Source organism: Athene noctua, chromosome 16 (genome assembly GCF_965140245.1).
Source record: "Athene noctua chromosome 16, bAthNoc1.hap1.1, whole genome shotgun sequence".
Taxonomy (NCBI): Eukaryota; Metazoa; Chordata; class Aves; order Strigiformes; family Strigidae; genus Athene; species Athene noctua.
In genome coordinates this window covers 6,969,797-6,991,739 of record NC_134052.1, presented here as the reverse complement: position 1 = coordinate 6,991,739, position 21,943 = coordinate 6,969,797, and the positions used below count along the sequence as shown (strand labels likewise).

At 36.4% G+C, this 21,943-nt stretch overlaps 1 protein-coding gene across 8 annotated transcripts in view; it reads left to right on the top strand.

Moving 5' to 3' along the window:
- Positions 1-8,922: 8,922 nt before the first annotated feature.
- ZMYND8 (zinc finger MYND-type containing 8) overlaps positions 8,923-21,943 on the top strand; it is a 59,763-nt gene continuing 46,742 nt past the window's right edge. For all 8 annotated transcript variants that reach the window (XR_012634656.1, XR_012634655.1, XM_074920547.1 and 5 more), the window contains exons 1-2: positions 8,923-8,998; positions 18,822-18,892. Coding sequence is in view for 6 of the 8 variants with exons in the window: in XM_074920547.1 (XP_074776648.1) it covers positions 8,985-8,998; positions 18,822-18,892 (85 nt within the window). In the remaining 2 variants the exon portion in view is untranslated. The remainder of the gene's footprint in view (positions 8,999-18,821; positions 18,893-21,943) is intronic.

Genomic DNA, 21,943 nt, shown 5'->3' with positions numbered 1-21,943 from the left:
AATTGTTTTGAATAGCATTTGCTAGATATGAGTATTATTTGCCGGCATTTTTTTCCCAGTGTAATAACCTACGAATGAACGCTAGGGGATGCTACACTTCTACCAAAATTAGCGAACGGGGGGGGGGGCGGGACGGACGACGACACACCGTCAAATCTTTGAAATTATTACGATTCCTTTCCACACGAAAAGTAAGGAAAACAACTTTTGGTCATTTGATGTAATAGAAAATAGATAAATTAAAATTATTTACTAAACATCTGGGTAAAATGTCTTAATTATGTATGTATAAAGAAGTTTATTTTAAAATACCTATCCGATAGAAACATCCAAATCAGGATCCCATTTCAAGAGATTACATGCAACAGTAGGTGAAGAACAGTCCAGCTACACTATATACAAAGCTACAGAGATGTTTAGTCCAGGGTTCCAATCTTAGAAACTGTCCTTTGACAATAAATACAGAACAGCTTGCAGGTTTGAAATTTAGAGAACAAGCCTGATTGCTCCTCACTAGAACTTGTTTTTCCTTTAAATAATTTACATTGTTTTCAAGTGTTTATAAAAGTGATATAAAATATAAATATTAAAATGTTGGACAATTATGTTAACTTTCATCATATTTTAACAAGAAGAACAAAATAATGTAAAAATGTATGTAGATTACTTTTTTAATTAAAAAAAACCCAACAAACTAACAACAAGCAGGAATGACCTTACCTTTCAAAGAAAATGCTATTTAGAAATTGCCTGTTACAGCATTTGCTTCACAAATCTTTGCAAATAGAAGCAATGTTAAAGAGAATTTTTAATTATTATACATGAGTTACATAAGACCAGTTTTTTATATTTTAAATTATACAGACAGCTGCATTTCAAGTTTTCTGCTGATAGCTCTGCCTTATACAGCCATGCTGCTCAGTTCTTAAAAAAAAACCCAAAACTGTAGTATTGTTCGTCATGCAGTCCCTTTGTTCTTTTCTGGACTGTCAGAAAAAATGTCAATATCATTTTTTGGGTGCAATTTGAAATGCTGGTGGTATTTTATGCTATCTATCCACCAAGATCTAAGTTTTCCCAAACAAAGGCATACACATATAAAGAAACCCAAGTGTTTGCTGCAAATATACTGTGGGGCTTGTGTTTTATGGTTTTGTTTTGGTTTTAATATAGACTCTCACAGAGAAAAAAAGAACAGGCCAAGTGCTAAAAGGTTCATTTTGCTCACAGCAGTACAAAAAACTAATCTTACCCAAAAGACTGTACATGAGTGAGAAGCATTGAGAAGTCAAAACACAGAAAGTCCAGAAAACTGGTCAATATTTGTATGTAATTTTCTTTTTGTAGCAGTGACTTTGGGAAAAAAACAGGACGTACAATTTGAACTGATCTAACTGACCCTAGCTGTTGAAAGGGGTAATCTCCCTCCCTCACTCCCTCTCTCCACTGTTTGTGGCTGCAGTCTAACCCCACAATTATATCCAGTTTTCTGCCGGTTGAGCAAACTGAACTGGCTCACTGCAGGGTTCTACAAATAATAAATCCAATGCAATGGAAGGAGTGGAAGTATGTGGCTGGGATTGGTGATAAGAGTACCCCTTTCAGTGGCAAGAAAGTTTTAAATAAAACTTAACCATCTTGTTTAATTAAATTCTAAGGCCTTATTCAGGAGCTGGACCCAAAACATTTATACAGATAGTGTCTCTGATTTGATAAATTTGCACTTTAGAAAGCAAATTCTTTATCTTTCTGAATTACTGTTTATGTCAGGTTTACAAGCATGGTACTACAATAGCGGTCAAGGAGTTGATAATCTTTATCCATTTTGGATTATTTTGTTGGGGTCAGTTGCAAGCATGTCTTGTCAGGCTTTATTTAGGTCATGAAAATTATTCTGATTTGCACACAGAATTGTTGGTATAGTTTTACCTTTTGTATTTTAAATATTTTTCTGCTATCATATAAAGATGAAGAAAAATGCACTGTAAATAGGAATTATAACACCTTACAACTTTTTTTTTTTTTTTTTTTTCCCTGAATCATGTTTTTCTGCTATGTTTAAAATGTTTGCACAGTCCAGGACTAGTTGTTTTCTGCAAACATTCTCACATCCCTTGAAAGAACAAGCAGTTATCTGAATGCACAGAACAGATTAAAAATGTGCAGATTGTAGGACTGGAATCTGGGTGATTTTAAGAGAAATACATCTGAGAGATTGAGAGAAAGACAGTAACACAAAGGTCACAGTACTAGTTTATCGTCTGCCTGTGAACTGATGTTGCATAAAGCTGCTTAAGAAATATTTGCAGAATTCTTCTTCCTCCTCTGTGAAATAGCTTGGTATTTCCTGAATTACTAATGATACTCTGAAATGCAGAGGACCATCACAACTTGGTTTCAGTATGCATTGTAGTGTCTGGAATATAATATTCCAATATATCTTTAGAAGCCAGGATTAAGCAAGGCTATTGCATGAGAAGTAGAATAATGCTCTGTATCAGGGTAAATTGACATATGTGCTTAAGTCCTTTTTTGGCCTATAGTAGCCTCAACGGAGAAATATTATTTTGCCTATACTTTTCTTCTGTTGCTCCTTATGTGGTTGAAATGTAGAACACAACTTCACTTTTGAACCCCCTCCACTTTGAGATATGTCCACTCTAATGTTATATGAGGATATTGTGGCTTTAAAAGAAGTATTGAAGTTCATTTAATAAAAAAGCTTGCAGACTAGTCACATAGTTAAGATATATTTTGTACCTAATTAACACACACTTGGATTTTATTATGTTATCGGCAAGTAGAATAAATACAGAATGATTTGTTCTGCCCTTTCAAAATTATGGTTTTTGATGTGGGTACAGATTTCTTTACAGCAAGCCTCCCTTTTGAAAACAACTTTACAGTGGCATTAGCTCAGCCTCATGTCTGTCACCCGATAAGGAGGGCTTAGTAAACATCGTCTGTAAATCCAACAGTGCATGAAAAATAATAATCTGTAAAAGTGCTAAAATGAATTCAACAGTTTATGCAGATGTTAGTTAATGTGAGTGAAATGTGTGCTCATTACGGGCAAGTCTTTCACCTGGCTTCAGAAGACAAAGCCACAGCTGGAAAACGTGTTGCTGCTTTTCAGAGACATGATCATATTTCAAAGGCTTGCTTTCTTTCTGTGCTTTCATAAGGTTGAAGAGACAAGGACAGATCTACAGTGTCATTTAGGCATGAAGAAAACATAGTAACACAAATCTGGTGAAAATACAGATGCAGTGCTTGATCATGTAGTTTCACAAAAATTTCCTTTAGTGATAGTGATTGTTTAAATTACCTCAGGCTGCTTAGTCTTGCTGTCTCAGTCATGCCACTACAATTATTATTCCAGGAGGGTTGGGGACTATTGTGAATTGGTGCTTTTCCTGGGTTATAGTTAACAGTAAATATTTAATTCACTGATCCTGTTCTCCGTGTAACCATGCAGTCAGTTCTGCTGTAAGTGTGACTGAGCCGAGTGCTGCGGCTGAAAGGAATGGGGAGATGCTTAACCTAGTATGTCCGATTTAAAAAAAAAAAAAAAAAGTTTAAAAGATGGTGAAACTGTGGGATAAGTCTTTGTGAAAGTGATAGTACTGCACATTTGTGGTGAAAAAAGAAAGGACTTTTTGCTCGTGAGAGGCAAACCACAAAAATGAGATCAATATAGCAACTGGAAGAGCAGATAGGGAGGAGAAAGGTGTGACTATGCAGACTGTTAAAGCTGAAGCCAAACTGCAAATTGAGTGTGTGAAGGGACAGGAAAGAGGTTAAAAGTCAGAGTGATATAGTCTAAATCCGCACTGAGTTGTGATAAGATATAAGCCTAGGAGAGAGAAGAAATCACTGTAGTAACAGTATATTTGTAATTCCATCACTTTACATATTTGGTATGAGCTTTAGCTGGTAGAGTCTTCTGTGAGATAATGAGCTTTTACTAAAAAAAAAAAAAAAAAAAAGTCTTTTATCTCATTACTGCTAACCAAGTGATTCCTGAATGTGAAAAAAATCAGAAAAGAAAAGAAACCACAGTAAGAGGACTCGAATTTAGCATTATCCAGATCTGGTCCTAAATAATTCTTCCTTAACGCTAGTGAATTTCTTCTATTTTCTTGGGAAGGACCTTTATGTCAGAATAAGTGCTATATGCAGGATGTGTTACACTTGGGCATTAGAATCACTTGGTGAAACACAGACTTCTTCCAGGATTTGTACATAGTTCTTATGCAGGGTATCTACATTCCCATTGCCACAGACCTTGCATATGCAGTGAGTTGAACTAATTACCGTGTTATCACAGAGTAGGCATGATAAATCCACTTGCTACACAGGTGCAGTTCAACTGCATGGTGGATATGTTTTAGGTCTGACATGCGGTATATCTGCATATGTCTTACAGCTGCTTTTTATGTAACAAAAAAAATATCCACTGCATATGAAATATGAAATAAATTATATCTGTTAGGCTTTTTATACAGGGCATATAATTTAAATATATAATAATGAAAATCCTGGTTTATATACAGAATATCCAACAGCCCAGCTCCCAGCTGTTAAATCCTGGAGAGACTGGCTCAAACTGGGGGTGAAAGGGATGAAATATATGGACTTATGCCTTAAGATAACATAGGCTGTAGCACCTCTTTTAAAAAGCTACAGCTGCTAAAGGAAAGGGCTCAAGGGTGCTGCTCTTTTCCCCAGGTATTTTTGGCAGATGATTGAACATTAATGGAGATTTCCTTTAGAAGGAAATGTACATGAGGCAGTTGCACAGCATTCTAAAAATAGCTGTCAAAATAAGGTTTCATAATGCATTAGATATTCAGTGTATGTTACAAACAAAATAAGCTTTTTCATCTGCAGACAATGAGTGACTGTTATGATCCAGACCAAGTAATGGAAACCAAAAGTATTCAAAGATACTGCTCAGAAGAACAAATGCATGCATGCATCTGGCCATAAAGCTGTTTAAGCTTATGGGCAAATCAGCTACCTACTTGGCATAAACATATTGTCCAATAGGTTCTGATAATTTACAAAATTACCAACCTTCTTAGGCAGGTCACTAATTTTAGCATCCAGCCTACTTTTAAAAATTCAGGAACTGCCTTTATACACATTTATTGTTGGGTTCTGTATCAGATTGCAGTCTTATCTTCTGGTCTTTTAGCAGTTACTGATACTTTGGCAGATTCAGGATAAAGAGTTAAAGGTGGAAAAACTCTTAAAAGGAAAAACACTGAATTACAAAGTTTCATGTTCTTATTCTAGAAATTACAGTTGTCAATCAATGACTTGGAAATCCAGGACCAAGCTACAGGCCTTTAATGAAACTTGTTTCCCCCATTTTTTTTTGTTTTGTTTGGGTTTTGTTTTGGTTTGGGTTTTTTTAAAATTATTATTATCCTTGGAAAATATTACATTCTTCCTTTCCTTTTGTGTATGTGTTCAAAATATTTTTAAAGCTCCATCTTTCATCCATCCCTCTGTCAGTGATGATTCACCTCCTATAGGGGGACATAGCAAAACTCCTGTTTCTGTCATACAAGCAAATGTCTTCCTTGCTGGTATTTGTTTAATTTCGAGGCTTTCAGTATATATTAAGAAGTATAGTCCCTTACAAAACTGTGGTGCTTGATGTGCACCCTTTCTGGAGATTCTGCACAGCAGAGTTCTTTGCAAAGATTTCTGAATATAGTAGGTTGCACTTCTAACACTGCTGTCTTTTAATTTCCTTTTGACTGAATTTGTGCTTTCCATCTTTACTTTGGTTTCTCACTAGCCTTTTTTTTTTCCCCTGCCTTCCCTGCCCTGTTTTCCCTTAACATCTCCAAAGCACTGAAAAGGACAAATACTATCTAATCTAATCTCTCCGCCCTCTCTTCTGCTTTAACAAAGCTTTTAGCTTCCCCTGTCTCTCTTCTTTGTTTTCTTTACCTTTCTTTCCCTTCCCCCTCCAAAAAATTCACCACTCCTATGTAAAAGAATTGGTCAGGCTGCAGTAGGATATACATCCTTGTGACTTAACAGACACAATCTTCTGAATTTTCTAGATGCACCTGTGTGTTGTTATACCACATTGTACCTCCTGTTGCAAAACATGTGTATGGACAAGAAAAGAAAGATATTTCAAGCTTTTCCTTTCTGATTTCTGACAGAATTCTTTTGTCTATTTTAGCAGAGTAGCCTAGTGGCTGAATACAAATGCTATATTCTGTCTGATATTCTTTCTAGGTTTTTCTTCTTGCTAACAACAAGGTTTGTAAATTTTTCTTTTGCGTTTGGGGCACCATTTCCTTGAATCAAGAGGATAGGACCTTAGGCCTTTCTAAGGCTGCTTCAGCTTCTATCTATCTGCTGCATGCTGATTCTCTCTGATCCGTCCAAGTGTGTCAGTTTGGCAGCGTTCCCAGTCACCATCAGCATTATTGCATTCCCAGAGTCGGGTCTTGGTTAGGACAAAGCATTGACAATTTCAGTGTACTTAGTTTTGCTCCCTTGTTGTACTTCATAGGATTAAAAAAAAAAAAAAAAAAAAAAGAACAGAGCAGTCAAACAATAAGCATAAATGTTAATAGTTGACAATCCTCACATTTACGTGGATTTCCTCTGCATGGAGGAAAATTTGGATGTGTTTGTGTTGGGGGGTGATATCTCTGAGTGGCATAGGCCTTTAGGTATGCCGTTAAAAAGAAACCTATCTTGAATGGTTTGAACTGTTAAAACTGATGCAAGTATGCACTTGAATGTCATGCATTTCCAGTGTGTTCTTGCTGCTGTAGTGGGCTGTACGATTCCCTTTATAGCAGCACTCTCTCTAGTTTCTGCTACATTCCTAAAACAGAACAAACTGCCAGTGTAATCCATGAGCCTTCCTGCTCCCTGCCCTGAAAAACACTGCCAAAGATAAAAAGGGAAAATGCTTCCAGCAGGGACTCCAGAATTACTTATGAGATGAGAATTTATACTCTGGGCTGTTAATCCAAAGCCTGAAACAAAAGAATACAAAAAATGTAAGCACAGTGATAGGATGGTTTGGCAGTTTTCCTGTGACAATGGTATCTCAAGAAATAATCTGAATGCAGTATGGGACAAAGCAGAGTAGGATTATTAATTTTACTGAGTTGCATAGTTATGAGTCATGTCGGCTCTCGAGCAAAGAGGTTTGTGTGGTGAGGTAGTTATATCATGAAAGGTGCTGGTTGGAACTAAGAAAGGGCATTAGTTTTATTTGTGGTGATTGCTTTTGAGATCATTAACACTGAGTAGATATAGAGCAAAGTGCATATTCTGTTTGCAACAGGCCTTGATTTATGGAAGAGGGTTTTCTATAATCAGTTTTGCACAATCCTAGATCTTGCATGCTTTATTGGAAGAATGTTTAATTTGCTTTGGTTATTTTATCTCATTATTTAATAATTATTGTTTTAATATTAAACCTCTCTCTCTGAACTCCATTTGTGGTTTATTTTTCGTTTTGTTATTTTTTAAATAAAATCCTTTGATAATATGCAATATGCTTCAGAATAACCTTTTCATCTATGGTTTACACTGTAATTTGATGGTGGCTATAGAATGATAAGGCCATGCTACCTAATACAGATGCAAAATTTTGAACAAAAATGTAAAGGCTTCTTGGGGCCTTTCTGAAGATTTGACCTTTAAAATTTTCATCTGGAGTTAAGACTTTCTTCCTTCCTGGCGTAGCAATAAATCCTCCCACTTTCACTGCATTAGGGAAGAGAACCGAATCACATTTTTGAATCAAATGCTTGGGAATTGGCTCCAGATCAAACTGGTTGCTTACATGCCGTTTTCTCATTTTGTTTCATTTGCAGGATTTAGTAGAAAATAAAAGGTAAAGCAACAAAATTTGAAAAGGTGTAGTAACGTTTTAGTGAAAGCAGACAGATAACTTGCCACGTAGAGAAATCTACGGTTTTTTAGGGCCTGTATTGTATCTTAAAGAGTACCAAGTCCTACAGGGTTAATAGAGAGGAAACTGCAGCTGCAGCCGACTAATACGGAAGTCAGAATTTTGTGTAACAGACAGCCAGAGCAGGCCGAAAGGTGGGGGCCGGGGGGGGCGGGGATGGAGAGTACAGTGTCTGGTGGGATGCTGGTGGTTTTGGTTATGCTCTGCATCGGTTTTTATAAACAAGGAGGGCATGCACTGCATGGCAGCAACTCTCTGTGATAGTGCAGTTTCAGTTGTATAATAGTTTTTGTGGAAATGAGACATTAAGTTTTTCCTATTTAAGGCTCGGCTTATCATAGTATCTAAAGAAATCACACTGTCGGTATATGGTTGCTACGGTAGGTGTTAATATATTTAAATTATCGAATAGGAGAATTCTGAATTTTCACTCTGAATTTTCAGTTAGTAATTTCAGTTGCTCTTGTGCATGTTCACTTTCAGTATGTTTTGCTCTCTTTCTGTGGCCTTGCTTTCTCCGTGCAACACATTGCAGAGCACCAGCAAAGTGAATTTAGCTTTTTGTTTAGAAGGAACAGCTTTTGTGACCTGGGTGAACTCCTCCTCCTTCAGGTTTAAAATATCCAAATGCCTTCAGTACTGGCATGTTGAGACACATTTGCTCAGGCAGGCAGTTTGCGATCACTTCCCCCTGCTCGAAAATCTGTGTATTTTATACGGAGAGTGCACATTTAGGGTTTCTTTTCAAGTTTCTTTTGCAGAAACGGGCCTAGCTTAGCCTGTCTTCTCTATGCACAGGATGGCTCCTGCTTGCCAGAGCTGCACAAAGATAATCGCTCAGGAAGTGTTTCAGCCAATCCCCTGAAGCTTTACATTCAGATTTACCAAAGTAGCCAATCCGGGATTAGCTTTTATTAGGAAGACAGATCATCAAGCTGAAGTGCCAAGCCCTTTCTGCCTGAGTACTGAGAGCCTGTCCTCCATGTTTTATAAGTATTGACATAACACTGTGTTAACAATGCATCCACAGAGGTAAGCCTTACTTTTTAAATTTTTTTTTCTCTAAGACCTATGAGTTGTGGGTTGAGAGTGTGATTCTCTGTGATTTGTTGTGCAAAACTCACACCACAGCACTTTATTAAGTTGGAACTGTTTAAATTTGCTTTCTTGGGTCACATGGTTAGTAGCCATTAGCCACAGCTTTATTTTGCAGACTGGCAAAACCTTGGCATACCTACTTCTTCACAGGAGGATGGTGTTTTGAGAGTTTATCAAGATCCTGGTATTCCAAAGAAGCTTTCTCTCTCTGAGCAGTTTGCCAGCACTATTGTCTGTTGTGTCACATGCCTGCTGAAGAGAAAATGGAAGCTAGGGAGCAGATGCATTTAACTGCCCTACAGGGAGTCAAGCAGGGATAATGGCAGACAGAAGAACAGGCAAGTTTACCTTTCTAAACAGTGAATGGAATAGCTAAGATAAGTTATCTCTCAGAAAATATAGGATTTTTAAAAACCTAGACATCAGCAAAAAGTGCTAATGGCAGATTGTAGATATTGGGCCTAGGTGGTGGTGTGCTGTTGCATCATGTTTTTTATGCAGCTTATCGTAACTTAAAATGATTATTGAACCTTTTTTCTTGCAGGAGTAATTAATACAACGTGTTTCTCTTTCTGAGGGACAATGTATGGTTAATATTTTGTTCCTTTAAAAGGCAGTTTTTATGCTGCAGATTTTGGAAATGAGTTGCTGCTCAATAAAATGCAGCAGTACATCTGTTTACAAATCTGATTCTTTATGGAAAATGTTTTTGAACTGTTAGCTTTCTTGTTTTACATAGTTCAAATAAACTAATGTATCTTTTATCTGTGCCTTTTTGTTTTACACTGTATCAGCCACAGTTCTGTGTTGTGGAGTCCAGAGGATATAAAATCATGTGTGGTTCATGACAGTAGTACATGTTGTTCGTTCTTGGTTTTTTTTCTTTTTTTTTTTTTTTAAAAAAAAAAACTTTTGGTTTAATGCTACGTAATTATTTCAAGAAATTCCTTTTTGATCAATTCCCAAATCTGCCAGCCTGTTGTATCTTCTTAACTGGAAAAATGAGATGGGTGCTTGAACAGTTGGTAAGTAAGCAGCATGCTACTCGAACATTTTTAATAGTTTTCCAAACATTTTGTTTTTACTGGGTCAGTTAGTCCAGTAGATGAAGAAATGTTAGTGGTTAGTCATATAAAAAATCAGATTTGCTTAGCGTCCATTTTAAGGGACTTGTACATGTAAACTGTTCTAGTTTGAATGCACTGTTTTTTTGATAATTTGCCTCTAAAGTTTGAAGCTTATACTTCCTGTTTACCTCAGGTCAGTGAAAAATATTCTACTTGCTGTTTGTTCATAGATCATTAATTACCATGTTTGTCGGGTAAAGCGCATTTTCGTTGTTCCTTAGGCTTTTGAGGTGTGATGAAAGTGCTAGTACTCAGCAAGAAGTGACCCTATGAAGTAAAGTAAATAATGTTTAATGAATATATGTTTCTGATACTATACAAAATATAATCTCAGACAAACATCCTTGATTTGTGACTAATTTAGAACATTTTGGGCCCTTTATTAAGATTTTAATTGTAGGCTTGCATGCTTGTTTTAACAAGCTGTTTTTCAGTGACCACCAGTGTTGTTACAAAAGCAGAGGAAGGATGCTCTTCTGTGCTTTTAATATAATTTAACAGTCCACCCATATTCATGATTTTAGGAAAGAACTTAGAGCTAAGCTAGTTTTGCAAATGTCTGCACTGAGTTACAATTACATGCTAACTTTTATAAAAGCTTGCCATGGATTTGATAACATGCTATAACATAACAATTTACCTGTGGTTACTTGTTTGCCAGTATGAGTATCTTTCTTTGAATATCACTTTGCTTAACAGCCCTCCCCCCCTCCCCCCCCCCCCCCCCCCCTTGGATTTGATTATAAGACTGTCTAGTTCAGTTTGCAACCTGAAACACTGCTGGGGTGTTTCACTGAGTTTCATGTGATAGCATTTTTGTATGCAATTTTAATGCATTTTTCAGCATACGTAAAAGTGCTAACACAGCTAAGAAGTTATTCTGGTTTCTGTACTTCAGCTGCTAAAATAGAAATTACATTTGGACATAATTTTCCTAGCAGTAGTTTATACACATTAGCAGTTTACTTTCAGTCTTAAATAGTGCACAACATAATATTTGTTTAATATGAGGAAGCAGGAGTAAGTGATCTGCAGTGAGAAAGCTTGTATTAAAATGGCTCCCACAGGTTTTGTTAAACTAGGATCTGTTTCAAATCTGCACCTCCAGACGCACTGCTGACAGTGAAGCATATTTGTATAAGCTGCCCTTATGCATGTAATGAAACATAGCATCGTGAGTCTGTTAAAGTTCACTATTTTTAATCACTCAAATATAATTCTTTTATAGTTCACAAAAAATAAATGTCTGCATTGCAGCAAGATGTCTGAGGCAAGGTAGAGACAGCAGTGTTGTTTTACAGATCAGCCCAATCGCGCTGCTCCATGGAGTACTTGAGCCAATAGAAGCAGAGGGTAGGTTAAAGATTGACAATTGCAGTGGCAAGACTGAGAAAGGCCTTCTGGAAATTTCTACCATCTTTGTTCCATCTAAGTAAAGCAAATTCAGCCAAGCTGAAGAATTTCATATATTTTTGGTGCTTTGTCAAGGTATGATGTTATCACTCACTTTCATAGATTGCATAATAAGAAGCACTCTGTGCTGTTTTTTCTACTGCTCAGGACAGATGGAATGTGGGGTTTTGTTTAAGAGATAGATGCGGGGAAAAAGCAAGTATTCTTTCTACACAATATTTTACAGGACTGGATCTTGTTAATATCACAATTAGACAGGACATGTATGAAGCAGTGTAGCTGAGGTTTAAGCAATGTAGCTGAGGTTTATTCAGCTTGTAGTAAACGGCCATTATTCTAATGTAACTAGCAGTTAATCATATAATTGCACTTTTAAGTTTTCTGGCTACTAAAGAGTAATTTAAATTGCCCAGGATGAATATGATTAGCCATTATTATTTAGTGCCAACATTCAGTTACTTTTGTAATTAGCTGGACTAAGAATGCAGAGGGGGAAAAACAAAGGAGTGACCTGAATTATAAATTATGATGAAAACGGTGGCTTTTTAAAAGCTATGTGCCTCTTTTATTCTTTGCAGGTAAACTGTTTTAGTTGGAAGCTAAATAGTGCTAGGGAAAAAACAAGTGATTTCTTTAAACAAATGACACTACTTAACATACTGAGAATGAAAAAAATGCAGAGTATCAACCACTCCAAATGTGACATTTTCCCCCCCTCACATCAGGCAGGAGTATTGAAGTCTAGGGGAAAACCAAAATTGCTACTAAGGAAGCATGTAATAAAAGGAACTTCATGCTCAAAAAAAATCATAAATAGGTAGATTACATTACACATTTAGCCCTTTATATCGGTGTCCACAAACTTCGATTGATTTGTTTTACTGAGCTGTCTTCCATTTTGTGATACCACTTTTGCTTGGTGAGGTTTTTTGGGGTTTTTTTTGTTTTCCTTTTTGCTTTGTTTTCAAGTGTGTTGGCCATGTGGATCCAGTAGCTGAAAAGTGATAGGTCATGGTCAGTTTTCCATACTAATGGTGCCACTCCAGCATAATTGGTTAAAGGGCGATAAATCTCAGTAAAAGCTCTCCTATCCTCTGTCTGGAATTCAGGGTATTCATTTGAATCTCCTAAATATCTTGGAAGTTGAACATAACCTCTGCCCATGTAGAATACAGTAGACAGCAATTTTCAAATTTTGTTATTTGTGGATCGCTAATATTTTTCCCATGGCCACATGAATCCCATTATAGTGAATTTAAGCCTGTTAGACTAGGTTTGATTTACTTAGTTATTGTCTGCAAACCCCTTAGTAGTAGTAGTACACTGGCTTTGAGGGGTCTGCAAACCAGAGACTGAAAACCATCATTAGTAGGCCATCAAGCTTGGCCCTTTAAATTGTATTTAGAAAGTATTTAAAATATATTTATTAATAAACATGTCTTGTATTCATGGGTTAAAGTCTAGTTTAGAAATAGCTACATAGGAACTGAGTTTTATTTATTTGATAGAAGCTTTCTGTCATTCTTATGTTAACCCTTTATTGCCAATTGTCATAGCATCCATGTTTCATGCTGTGGCAGGATGTTAACATTCTTAATCTAGCCAGCATAAAACTTTACTTTCAAACATGATTACTCTCAAATTATGATTTTAACATCTGAAATCTGTAGCTATTCTGGTTGCCTTGCTTGGGCCTCAGCTCTGTATGTAGTTTATTGTCTAAAAGAAGCCACTGTGACACCAAGGATCTCCCTCCCTCTCCTGATTTTCTGTTTTGTGGACCTATTTTGAATGCACACTTAATAAGAATAAAGTTTTGAAAAGAACCTGAATATTCTTTAAATTAAAAAATATATTTACTTGTTATCAGAGATAACTAGATTAAACGTTGCTGTATGTAAATATCTGAACAATTATTTTTTTGTATATTAATTGCCTAATACAAATTGAGCATTTTGGAGGGAATTCTGCAAAAGGAAACATAAAATATGATGCGCTCAAACTGGAGAGTGAATCTAAAACTGAGTGATTTCCTTAGTAACCTGTAACTTCACAAAACTCCCTGTCCTGTGCCTTTTTAGTTAAACATTTGGATGTCAGGTGTCCTTTTGTCATACTTTACCATTTCTGATATTTAGATGCTTGCTTTGAATATAGCACTGCTGTTTAAACAAGAGATACTGTTATTGAATAAACTGCTACCATTTTAGCTACAGTACAGGAATGAGGCAGTGCAGTGCTGTCAGACGCCATTTTAAGAATCCTGCATAAATAGCATAGCTACCGATGAGTAAGAGACTGTTATAGGTGAGTGCTTATACAAAGCTGCTATTTATTCAGCAATGGCATGCAAATATTTTTTTTCAAATTTTTATTGAATGCAGTTTTTTGAAATCATTATTTAGAATTGCTACTCACAAATGTGATATAGGAGAGGCAGGAATTATCTTAAGGATGAAATTCAGTTTTAGTGCTTATAGTCTTAAATCAGTGGGTTTTTGTTTTGTTTTCTGTTAACTAAAAGGAAAAATGAATTCCATAACTATATAGTTATTGATTTTAAATTTATGTGTTTATTCCCTAATGCAGATCTAGATTGTATATGTGGACATTAGCTGTTTCGAGTGGTTTTCCATATCTGTCAGCTTTTCTTGGTTAAATGTCAAGGTGCAGTAGTTCATCTGCAACTTTTAATTGCTCTTTGTAGTTAATATAGGTTAGAGCAGCTTTAAATATTTTTGTATATGTACATTTTTTCAGGTAAGTACTACTACTAGTACAGGAATGATCCTCCTAAACAGAAAAGTCAGGATTTTATTTACTGATCTGAAATTTGAAAAACTGAATTTCAAAATAAAAAACCCACCCTCTCTTCAGTTTAATAGAGAACATATTTAAAAATTGGGCAGCTAAATTATTTTTGCATTTTTACCTAAGTATCAATAAATCTTGTATGTTTGCAATCTTTTTTTTTTTTTTTTCTTTCTGTCCCCAACTATCCCCAAGGGAATAGCCTCCACCCCTTCTCCCCTCATTCAGACATGTTAAAATAATTTGTATGAAACAAATTAATTTAACATTTGATAAAACTTTTTTTTTGTTGGTAAGTTTTGTGAATACAAGTAGGGAAGTTTTAAATGATGAATTGTTGTTTTTGTCAATTGACAGTGAAACTGGCAAAGCTTAAATTTCAGTTGTGTTCTTAAAATATGTTCCTCTGTGTTCATTCATCTTAATGAGGAAACATGAGTAGCTTTCAGAATGGCATAAGGTATTTATTGTATTCATCTAGGTACTTAATTGTGTATATACCAGTATAATTTCTGATCTGCAACCTCAGAACATCACATTCATAGTACACATGCATGATAGTAATGCATGCTATCTGAAATAACAGGTCTAAGCCCTGCAAAAACAGATTCTCACAATAAAACTCTCTAGAATAGTCCACTTGATCATACAGTTCTTGTTTTCATAGAACTTGTTTATAATTATTTTGCTGCTGGTTTTAAATGTATTTTTATTTTGTGTGGGTAATAGTAAGGTACCTGTCATTAAGGACCTGTTTTTCTTGAATTATTTCATTGGAAATCTTTTGCTAATGAATTATAAAGCATTTTCAGAATATTGCTTATATTGATGCAAGGTGCAAAGGTGAAAAGATCTGTCAGCTTTAGAAAAGTTACTGTAAACTTGGTGTGAATTGCTACCATGTATTTACAAACTTGAGTTTTAAAGATTACCACTACAGTCATCACTGCCACCATTCAAACAGTGTCATGTTGTGCAAGTCATAATATATTACTGAAAATAAAACAATGGGACATGCTTCTGAAGGGCTGTGAATTTTAAGTATTTCTTACAGCTATGTCTACTATGCCTATTTAACTGCTCCCCCCCCCAACATTTTGATTTTTTTCAGAACAATCTCAGTGATTTTTTTACATATTTAAATGCTTGTGCCCTTGAAAGATTGCATGAGATTAATTATAGTAGAGAATGTGGAGATGCAATCTGTTCCTCTAAGGCTCAATTTTCCTAGTACAGCAGATAGTCGCTGAATTTTGTTTTAGTCGTGGGTGACGTACAGTGTGCATATGTGTGTGATATATGCACCTCCATTGCTAAGAAAAATTAAGAACCTTTGTGTCAAGTGGTGAAAGCATTTTTTGACTGTTCATTTATAGTTCAAGTCTTTGGGAAAGCTGTCTTCAGGCATCTTTTATGTGATGTATCAGAGATGTGTCAAGGCAAGATAACTGCTTATGAAGAATGTTTTTCTTGTCTCTATAGATCTATTGAAAGAATATTCAAAAAGGTGATGGAAGAAACTGGCTGAATTTCCTAAGTTAAGCACATTAGATGGGGCGAGACAGATTTAGAGCTGAAGAAACCTCATATGCTGTAACTAATATGTAGGAGTCCTGGCCTGTTATACCCCCGCAGTGTTAGGTTTGGGCCCACGGGTGCAGAGCGTTTTCAGTCAGCTCTGTAACTTCCTCTGCTGCTTTGGCTCAGGCATGTAGGAACAGTTCCTGCTACTGTATTGCTGCACAGGTCTGTCACCCCCATTTCTCAGCCAGGACTCGGGCACAATTCCGTGTCTTTTAATACTGACTTGTAGCAACTACTGTATCTTTCTTGTATCATGTTCCCCTGAAGCTGTGATTTGAGCAGAATGCGCCCCATAGATTTGGATGAGTCAGGAGTGTTAAGATTGCTTTAATGTAACTTAAATGTGGGCTGCTGACAAAAGGACATTCCTCTTTTCCCCCCTTCCCTACACGTGGTACACTCCCATTTCCTCTTTTCTGCACATCCAGCTACAGTGAGCTAGATCACAGAACTGATTCAGTTAAAATGAACGTGATTTCTGGAACATGAAGTTAGGGATTGGGGAAACCACTCTTTTTTAGTAGCAATCTGTGTAAAATGATCTTAAGACTTCAACCCCTCATGAGGACTTGTATGTCCTAGTCTGTGGCTGAAACTGGATCTGTATTTTAAAACCAGGTAATGTGTATTGCCAGATTACTTCACTCTTGACAGAATTAGTGTGTTTTATTACATATTTACCTCTCTGCATTATTAATCATATATACATGATGTTTTAAAAATACGGGATTTTTTACAATTTGGTGATATTGAAGTAGGATTTTGTAAGGGGGAGGGGAAGAAAAAAACAGTAAAACGTTGGAGGAGAACAATGAACCCATCCCATGAGCCCATCCCTTCCTATTGCTTAGGAAAGAGAATGGGCAGAGACAAGTGGTGCATGAAATGTTTTGGTGTCTGCAACACACTGCCAGCTCCTGGTTGCTGAAGGCCCTCTGGGAAAGGGTGTAACGAATGTGCAGTATAATTGATCCGCCCATGCATAGTAAATTGGTGAGCATTGTAGTATGGTCAGCTATGTTATGCATTTAATCTGCCAATGCAAAATAAATCTGAGAAGCATTGTGCTAAGGTCAACTGTGCTACACATATACCATAATTCTGGTCATATGGTTGCCTTTCCTTGCTACTGAAATTAACAGCATAGTCCATGAACTGAGAGATTGGATGATGGTAGAATAGAACTTCTCTTGTTTTATGACTTTAAAGAGCTTGATTTGTAAATTATTGTGATGTAAAATGACAAGTAGAGCAGATTATTTCTGGAGCTCATGGATCTTCTGAGCTTTGGGTCTTCCATACACTGAGCTTGGTTAATTTGTATTTAAAATTTTTGCTGACATAACTGTCCCTGTTTAGAAGTGTGAAAGAAATGGCAACCCAACCCCTGGTAGCTGATAGTTGATTAAAAGTAGTTTTGGCAAATAACAGACTAAAAAGTCCTTGTGCTTGTAAATGTTACTTCGTTTAGGAAGCTGTTTTAAGTTACACTAGTAACAAAACTCCTGCTAATATAAACTGTTTGTCAGGTTGAAGAGTTTCTCTGATATAAATGTAACCAAGTCCTCAGTGTTGTTTCTGAGCTCTCTTTAGCTGTCTCAGGCAGATTTTAGCCACAGTGGCTAAAGCAAAGATCTCTAGCTGTCCTCTTGGCCTCTCTGGTAGCAATAACTTCCTGGAGCTGGGGTGAGTGAATGGAATCTCAGTCCATTCCGTAGCAGCAGTAGTTCACAGTCTGCCATATCAATGTAAACTGGTATCAGCAGCAACGTAGATTAACAGACTGGACAGTAAATTGTCAGTACAGAGGAGATCTACATCCTGCTTGGCTCTTGTGCTTTGGTGGTGTTAATGGACAACTGTGATACCTGCTTCAGGCACCATAATCTCATTTGTTTATAATTTTGAGTTTGGGCTTGCTTCAACATCATATGTTTTCTTTTATCTTTCATCTACGATAGTCAGATCTCCAAAACTGGTGTGTGGCTCAATATTTGTTCTAGTTCTTTTTCCCTCTTCCATCCACCTTCCTTCTCCAAACTGACTTAACTAGCCAAATTCATTGAGTTATTTTCTTGAATAGCATCTCTATAAGAATGTAGAATTATCAGCAAGTCAGATATAGTTTGTCATCTATTTAATAATTTAATTCTGCCTGGAATAAATTAAAACTCTGTATGTAAGATTGAATGGCTGAATAATAGTAACAACTCTGTTCTGTTTACTCTTTATTATAGTTAATAATCAGTGGAATTGTATTGCCAATAAATTATAAATACTCAGGGTTTTGTTATAGTCTAGTTTCAAAATCCTTGAAATTATTTATTTAATAGTTTTTAAAATTTCATTTTACCTTCTAATTTAGAAAGCTGTTCCATGTTGCTAAATCTGTTGCTTCAGCTAATCTGTTCACTGACGCTGGTGAGTGTTTAAATGTTAGCAGGCATCTGTCCACACTGTTCATAGAGGCCTTGGATTAGGAGCTACAAGGAACAGAATTCCTGTTTGTCTGTCACATAAAATTTATATATACAGTGACGTAATCTTTGGTACATGTTACGAGACTGCCATTAGTATAGAAATGTTACCTTTGTTATAGGTAACATTCATCATACATGTGTTACTGAATTATTTCTCTACATGTTTTAGTCAATGTATAATGTTTTAGTCAATGTATATGCTGGCAAACATCATATTTCATTTCATCAGAAATGTTAATATAGTTGTGTTTGACAGTGTTATGTTGAACTTCTATACATGAAGTTGGACATGAGAATAATACAACCTACAACTATTCTAATTCTCTTTTTTGAATCCTGCAGCTTGGCTGAAGAGGAAATAAAGGCAGAGCAGGAGGTGGTGGAGGGGATGGATATCTCCACTCGATCCAAAGGTGAGTAAGAAGGAGTATTTCATCTATGTTCTACAAAATACAAGTATTTGTAAACCAGAATAGTGAAACTGCATAATCTGCCATGAAGTTGCTCTTGAGTAAAGACTCAAGACTCGTATTTTTTACAATGACTATTGTATGTTAAAAAGTGTTTTAATTTTTGCTTGGTTTTCATTATATGTCAAACCTCCCCCCCTGCTCCCCCGCCACCATTTATATTTCTGGTTTATGAATAACTAAGGTTAAATTATAGAAAACAAGTCTTCTGTGTCATCTCACTTATCATGGCTTCCTTTAAAGTACTTTTAGTTTTTCAACGTGGGAGAAAATAGTAGTAGTAATAATAAGGTAGTATTTCTACAGTAATGAATCCTAATTTTCCTAAGAATAAAGAACAGTAACATTTCTGTTTCCACAAAAATTGATCCCCTGAGCATGTATTTCATGGACATTTATGTATTCATTCCTGACATAAATTAAACTTGGTGGAGGAATTGCAGGTGACTGAGCATTTCCGTCCATCTGGTTTCTGGAATTTTCCCTATGAATGAGTTAATACAGGCAAATGGTGTTATCTCTTCGTATAAAGAAAGCCAAATATGTAACCAGCTATATCAGTGTAAATATTCCCACTGTCATTTGGAGTGGGGGGACAGAAATGCCATTCAATCAGAATACTTGGCAGGTAATTGTTTACTCCAGTTGTTTGTAATTGACTGCCAGCTGCCTGTCCATCTCCTTTTGTACTTGCAGCTGACTTTGCAGCTCAGTTTACTTGAAAGCCATTTCTGTAAAATGGTAGGTGGTTACTACAATCCTTTTTAAATTCTGGCACATGCTCACTTACTTTCTACATTTCTACTACAGGGCTCATAAGTCTAGTTTGAATGTGCAGCTGTGATTGTCTTGAAAGTATGGCACAGATCATTGGCATGCCTTCATTTTTAATGATGTAGCTTGGGTAGATAACATGGTTATAAAACTGCATTTAAGTCTTATTTGTACTAACAGACATTAAATTTCTTGTTTCACTTCTCATGGTATGGTTAGATGAGGTATTACATATGGTCTGACAGCTCAGAAGAGATTCCCTTGCTCTTTTTGCTCCTTCTACCTGTCCTTTTCTTCCTTCTCTGCTTCTGGTCTTGCATGTCAGTCTCTATCACTGGACTGCTTTTGATGTTTACTTATCTCTATTTCAGTCTTCTAAGCCAGCAGAAAGTAAAATATTTCTTGTTGCTTTAATTATTGCTGCTGAATGGGGGTAAACTCCCAGTTCTGTAGTCCCACTGCTTGCTTACTTTGTGGTGCTTGTCTTTCTTGAACTTTCTAACCTACTTGAAAACTGAAACGTTTTTCTGCTGTGGTAGTGATCAGTTTGTGAAAAAGTTTGGTATGAGAACTTAATGTAAGAGACAGTTTGCTTTAGTAGATGCGTTTAGCTGCCCATGAAATGTCACCTTCATTTCTCCCTAGAAAGACTTAGTATTAGTACTAAAAAGAATTTCACATGCATCAAGTGAGGTAAACTATTACTTATGTTACTCTGACATAATCAATGTCTGAGTCATTTATGAGTCTGATACCTATTCATGTAGAGTCTGCATTTTAGTTCTGTTGCTTTACTTGGCCCAGAAACAAGTGTATGGTCTGTATAAAAAGTTGCAGTACCCTCACATTAGTTATAGTGTTGGTCTGACCTTGAGGTATATTGTTTCAATGAATTAAGCCCACAGAAAACTTTTTACTGTTTTTTTGTAGGGTTAAGATGAAGTTTCCCAGGGCAGTGGGCTGATTTAACGCCTCGTGATTATTAAAGGGTCAGTCTTTCATCTCCCAACCTTCTCAGTAACATGATCTTGCAGCTCCCCTTGCTTTGTGGGCTCTGATCAATTCAAATTGATCATTTCTCAGGGAGTTAACCTGTCAGAAAAATACTCATGTTTTTATACTGAGTTTACTATGATACAACTCCCTGAACCAGCTCATAGGCACTCTGATAGTGATTGGAAGTAGAGTGGTTTGGAAGACAAAGACAGGATCACCACAGTGATAGTTTATATTGGCCCAAGCTGTCATTGTGTGCGAGTCACTGGTTTGTACGCAGTAGGACTCTCAGTGTTTTAAACACCAGTGAGAGTGATCCCAACAGCCTTTGTACATCATCGTAGTAAAGATAAAACTTAACAGTGGTTGAATTAATGGAATAATAATAATGGGATTGATATTTATTTAAATAAATACTGGCTTGCTTTAATTGGTTTGTTAAATTTGACATGTATGTTGATGAAACCCATGCCAGTACCTTTCTAAGGGCAAGAATAACAACCTACTACCCCCCAAGCCCTTACAAGTATATATTTTTTTTCTGTGAAGAAGTAATGTGGGTTCTAAAGAAATCTTGAAACTTGCCTGTAAACCATCTTGCCTTGTTGTATTCCCACCTAATCCATGAATTAGTGGTAGAGCTTTATAATAGTTGAGTATGTAGTTTTGCATAGAAAAACAAGAGGATCATAAATTTCAGCTGCCAAAAGCTGGCCTACTAAAATTATTGTTTCTGGAGTTCTGTTATTTGGATTGAGACAAGTTTCTCTGTTAGTTCAGTGCAGTGTTTCTGCAGCGGTCACAAACTAGAGTTTTAGAACTGTTGTTAAACTCTGTGTAAGGCAGAAAAAATGCATCAGGGTTCTAAAATGGTGGGGTAGTGGTAACTGTTTCTTCTTGTCACATTAATCTTGTTCAGAATTTTGCTTTATGTGTTTTGGAAAGGATGTGGATGAGGAAATTGACCCCCTATAGGCAAACCCTTAAGGGAAGCATACAGCTCTTCTTGGATTGTTTGGGTTTTTTGATGGTCTGAGAAGTCTGCGGGAGATCAATCAGTGGTATTGTGTTACTTCACACATCCTGGAGAAGCTGATATGCTCCAAATTTGTAAGTTAACTTGCTCTGCTACAGTGCATACAGCTCATGTGAGGCCATGCCTACAGAAAGGTGTAGGAAAATAAAATTGCTGTAAATCCAGTTAGCCTGATGCAGACCTCTTCA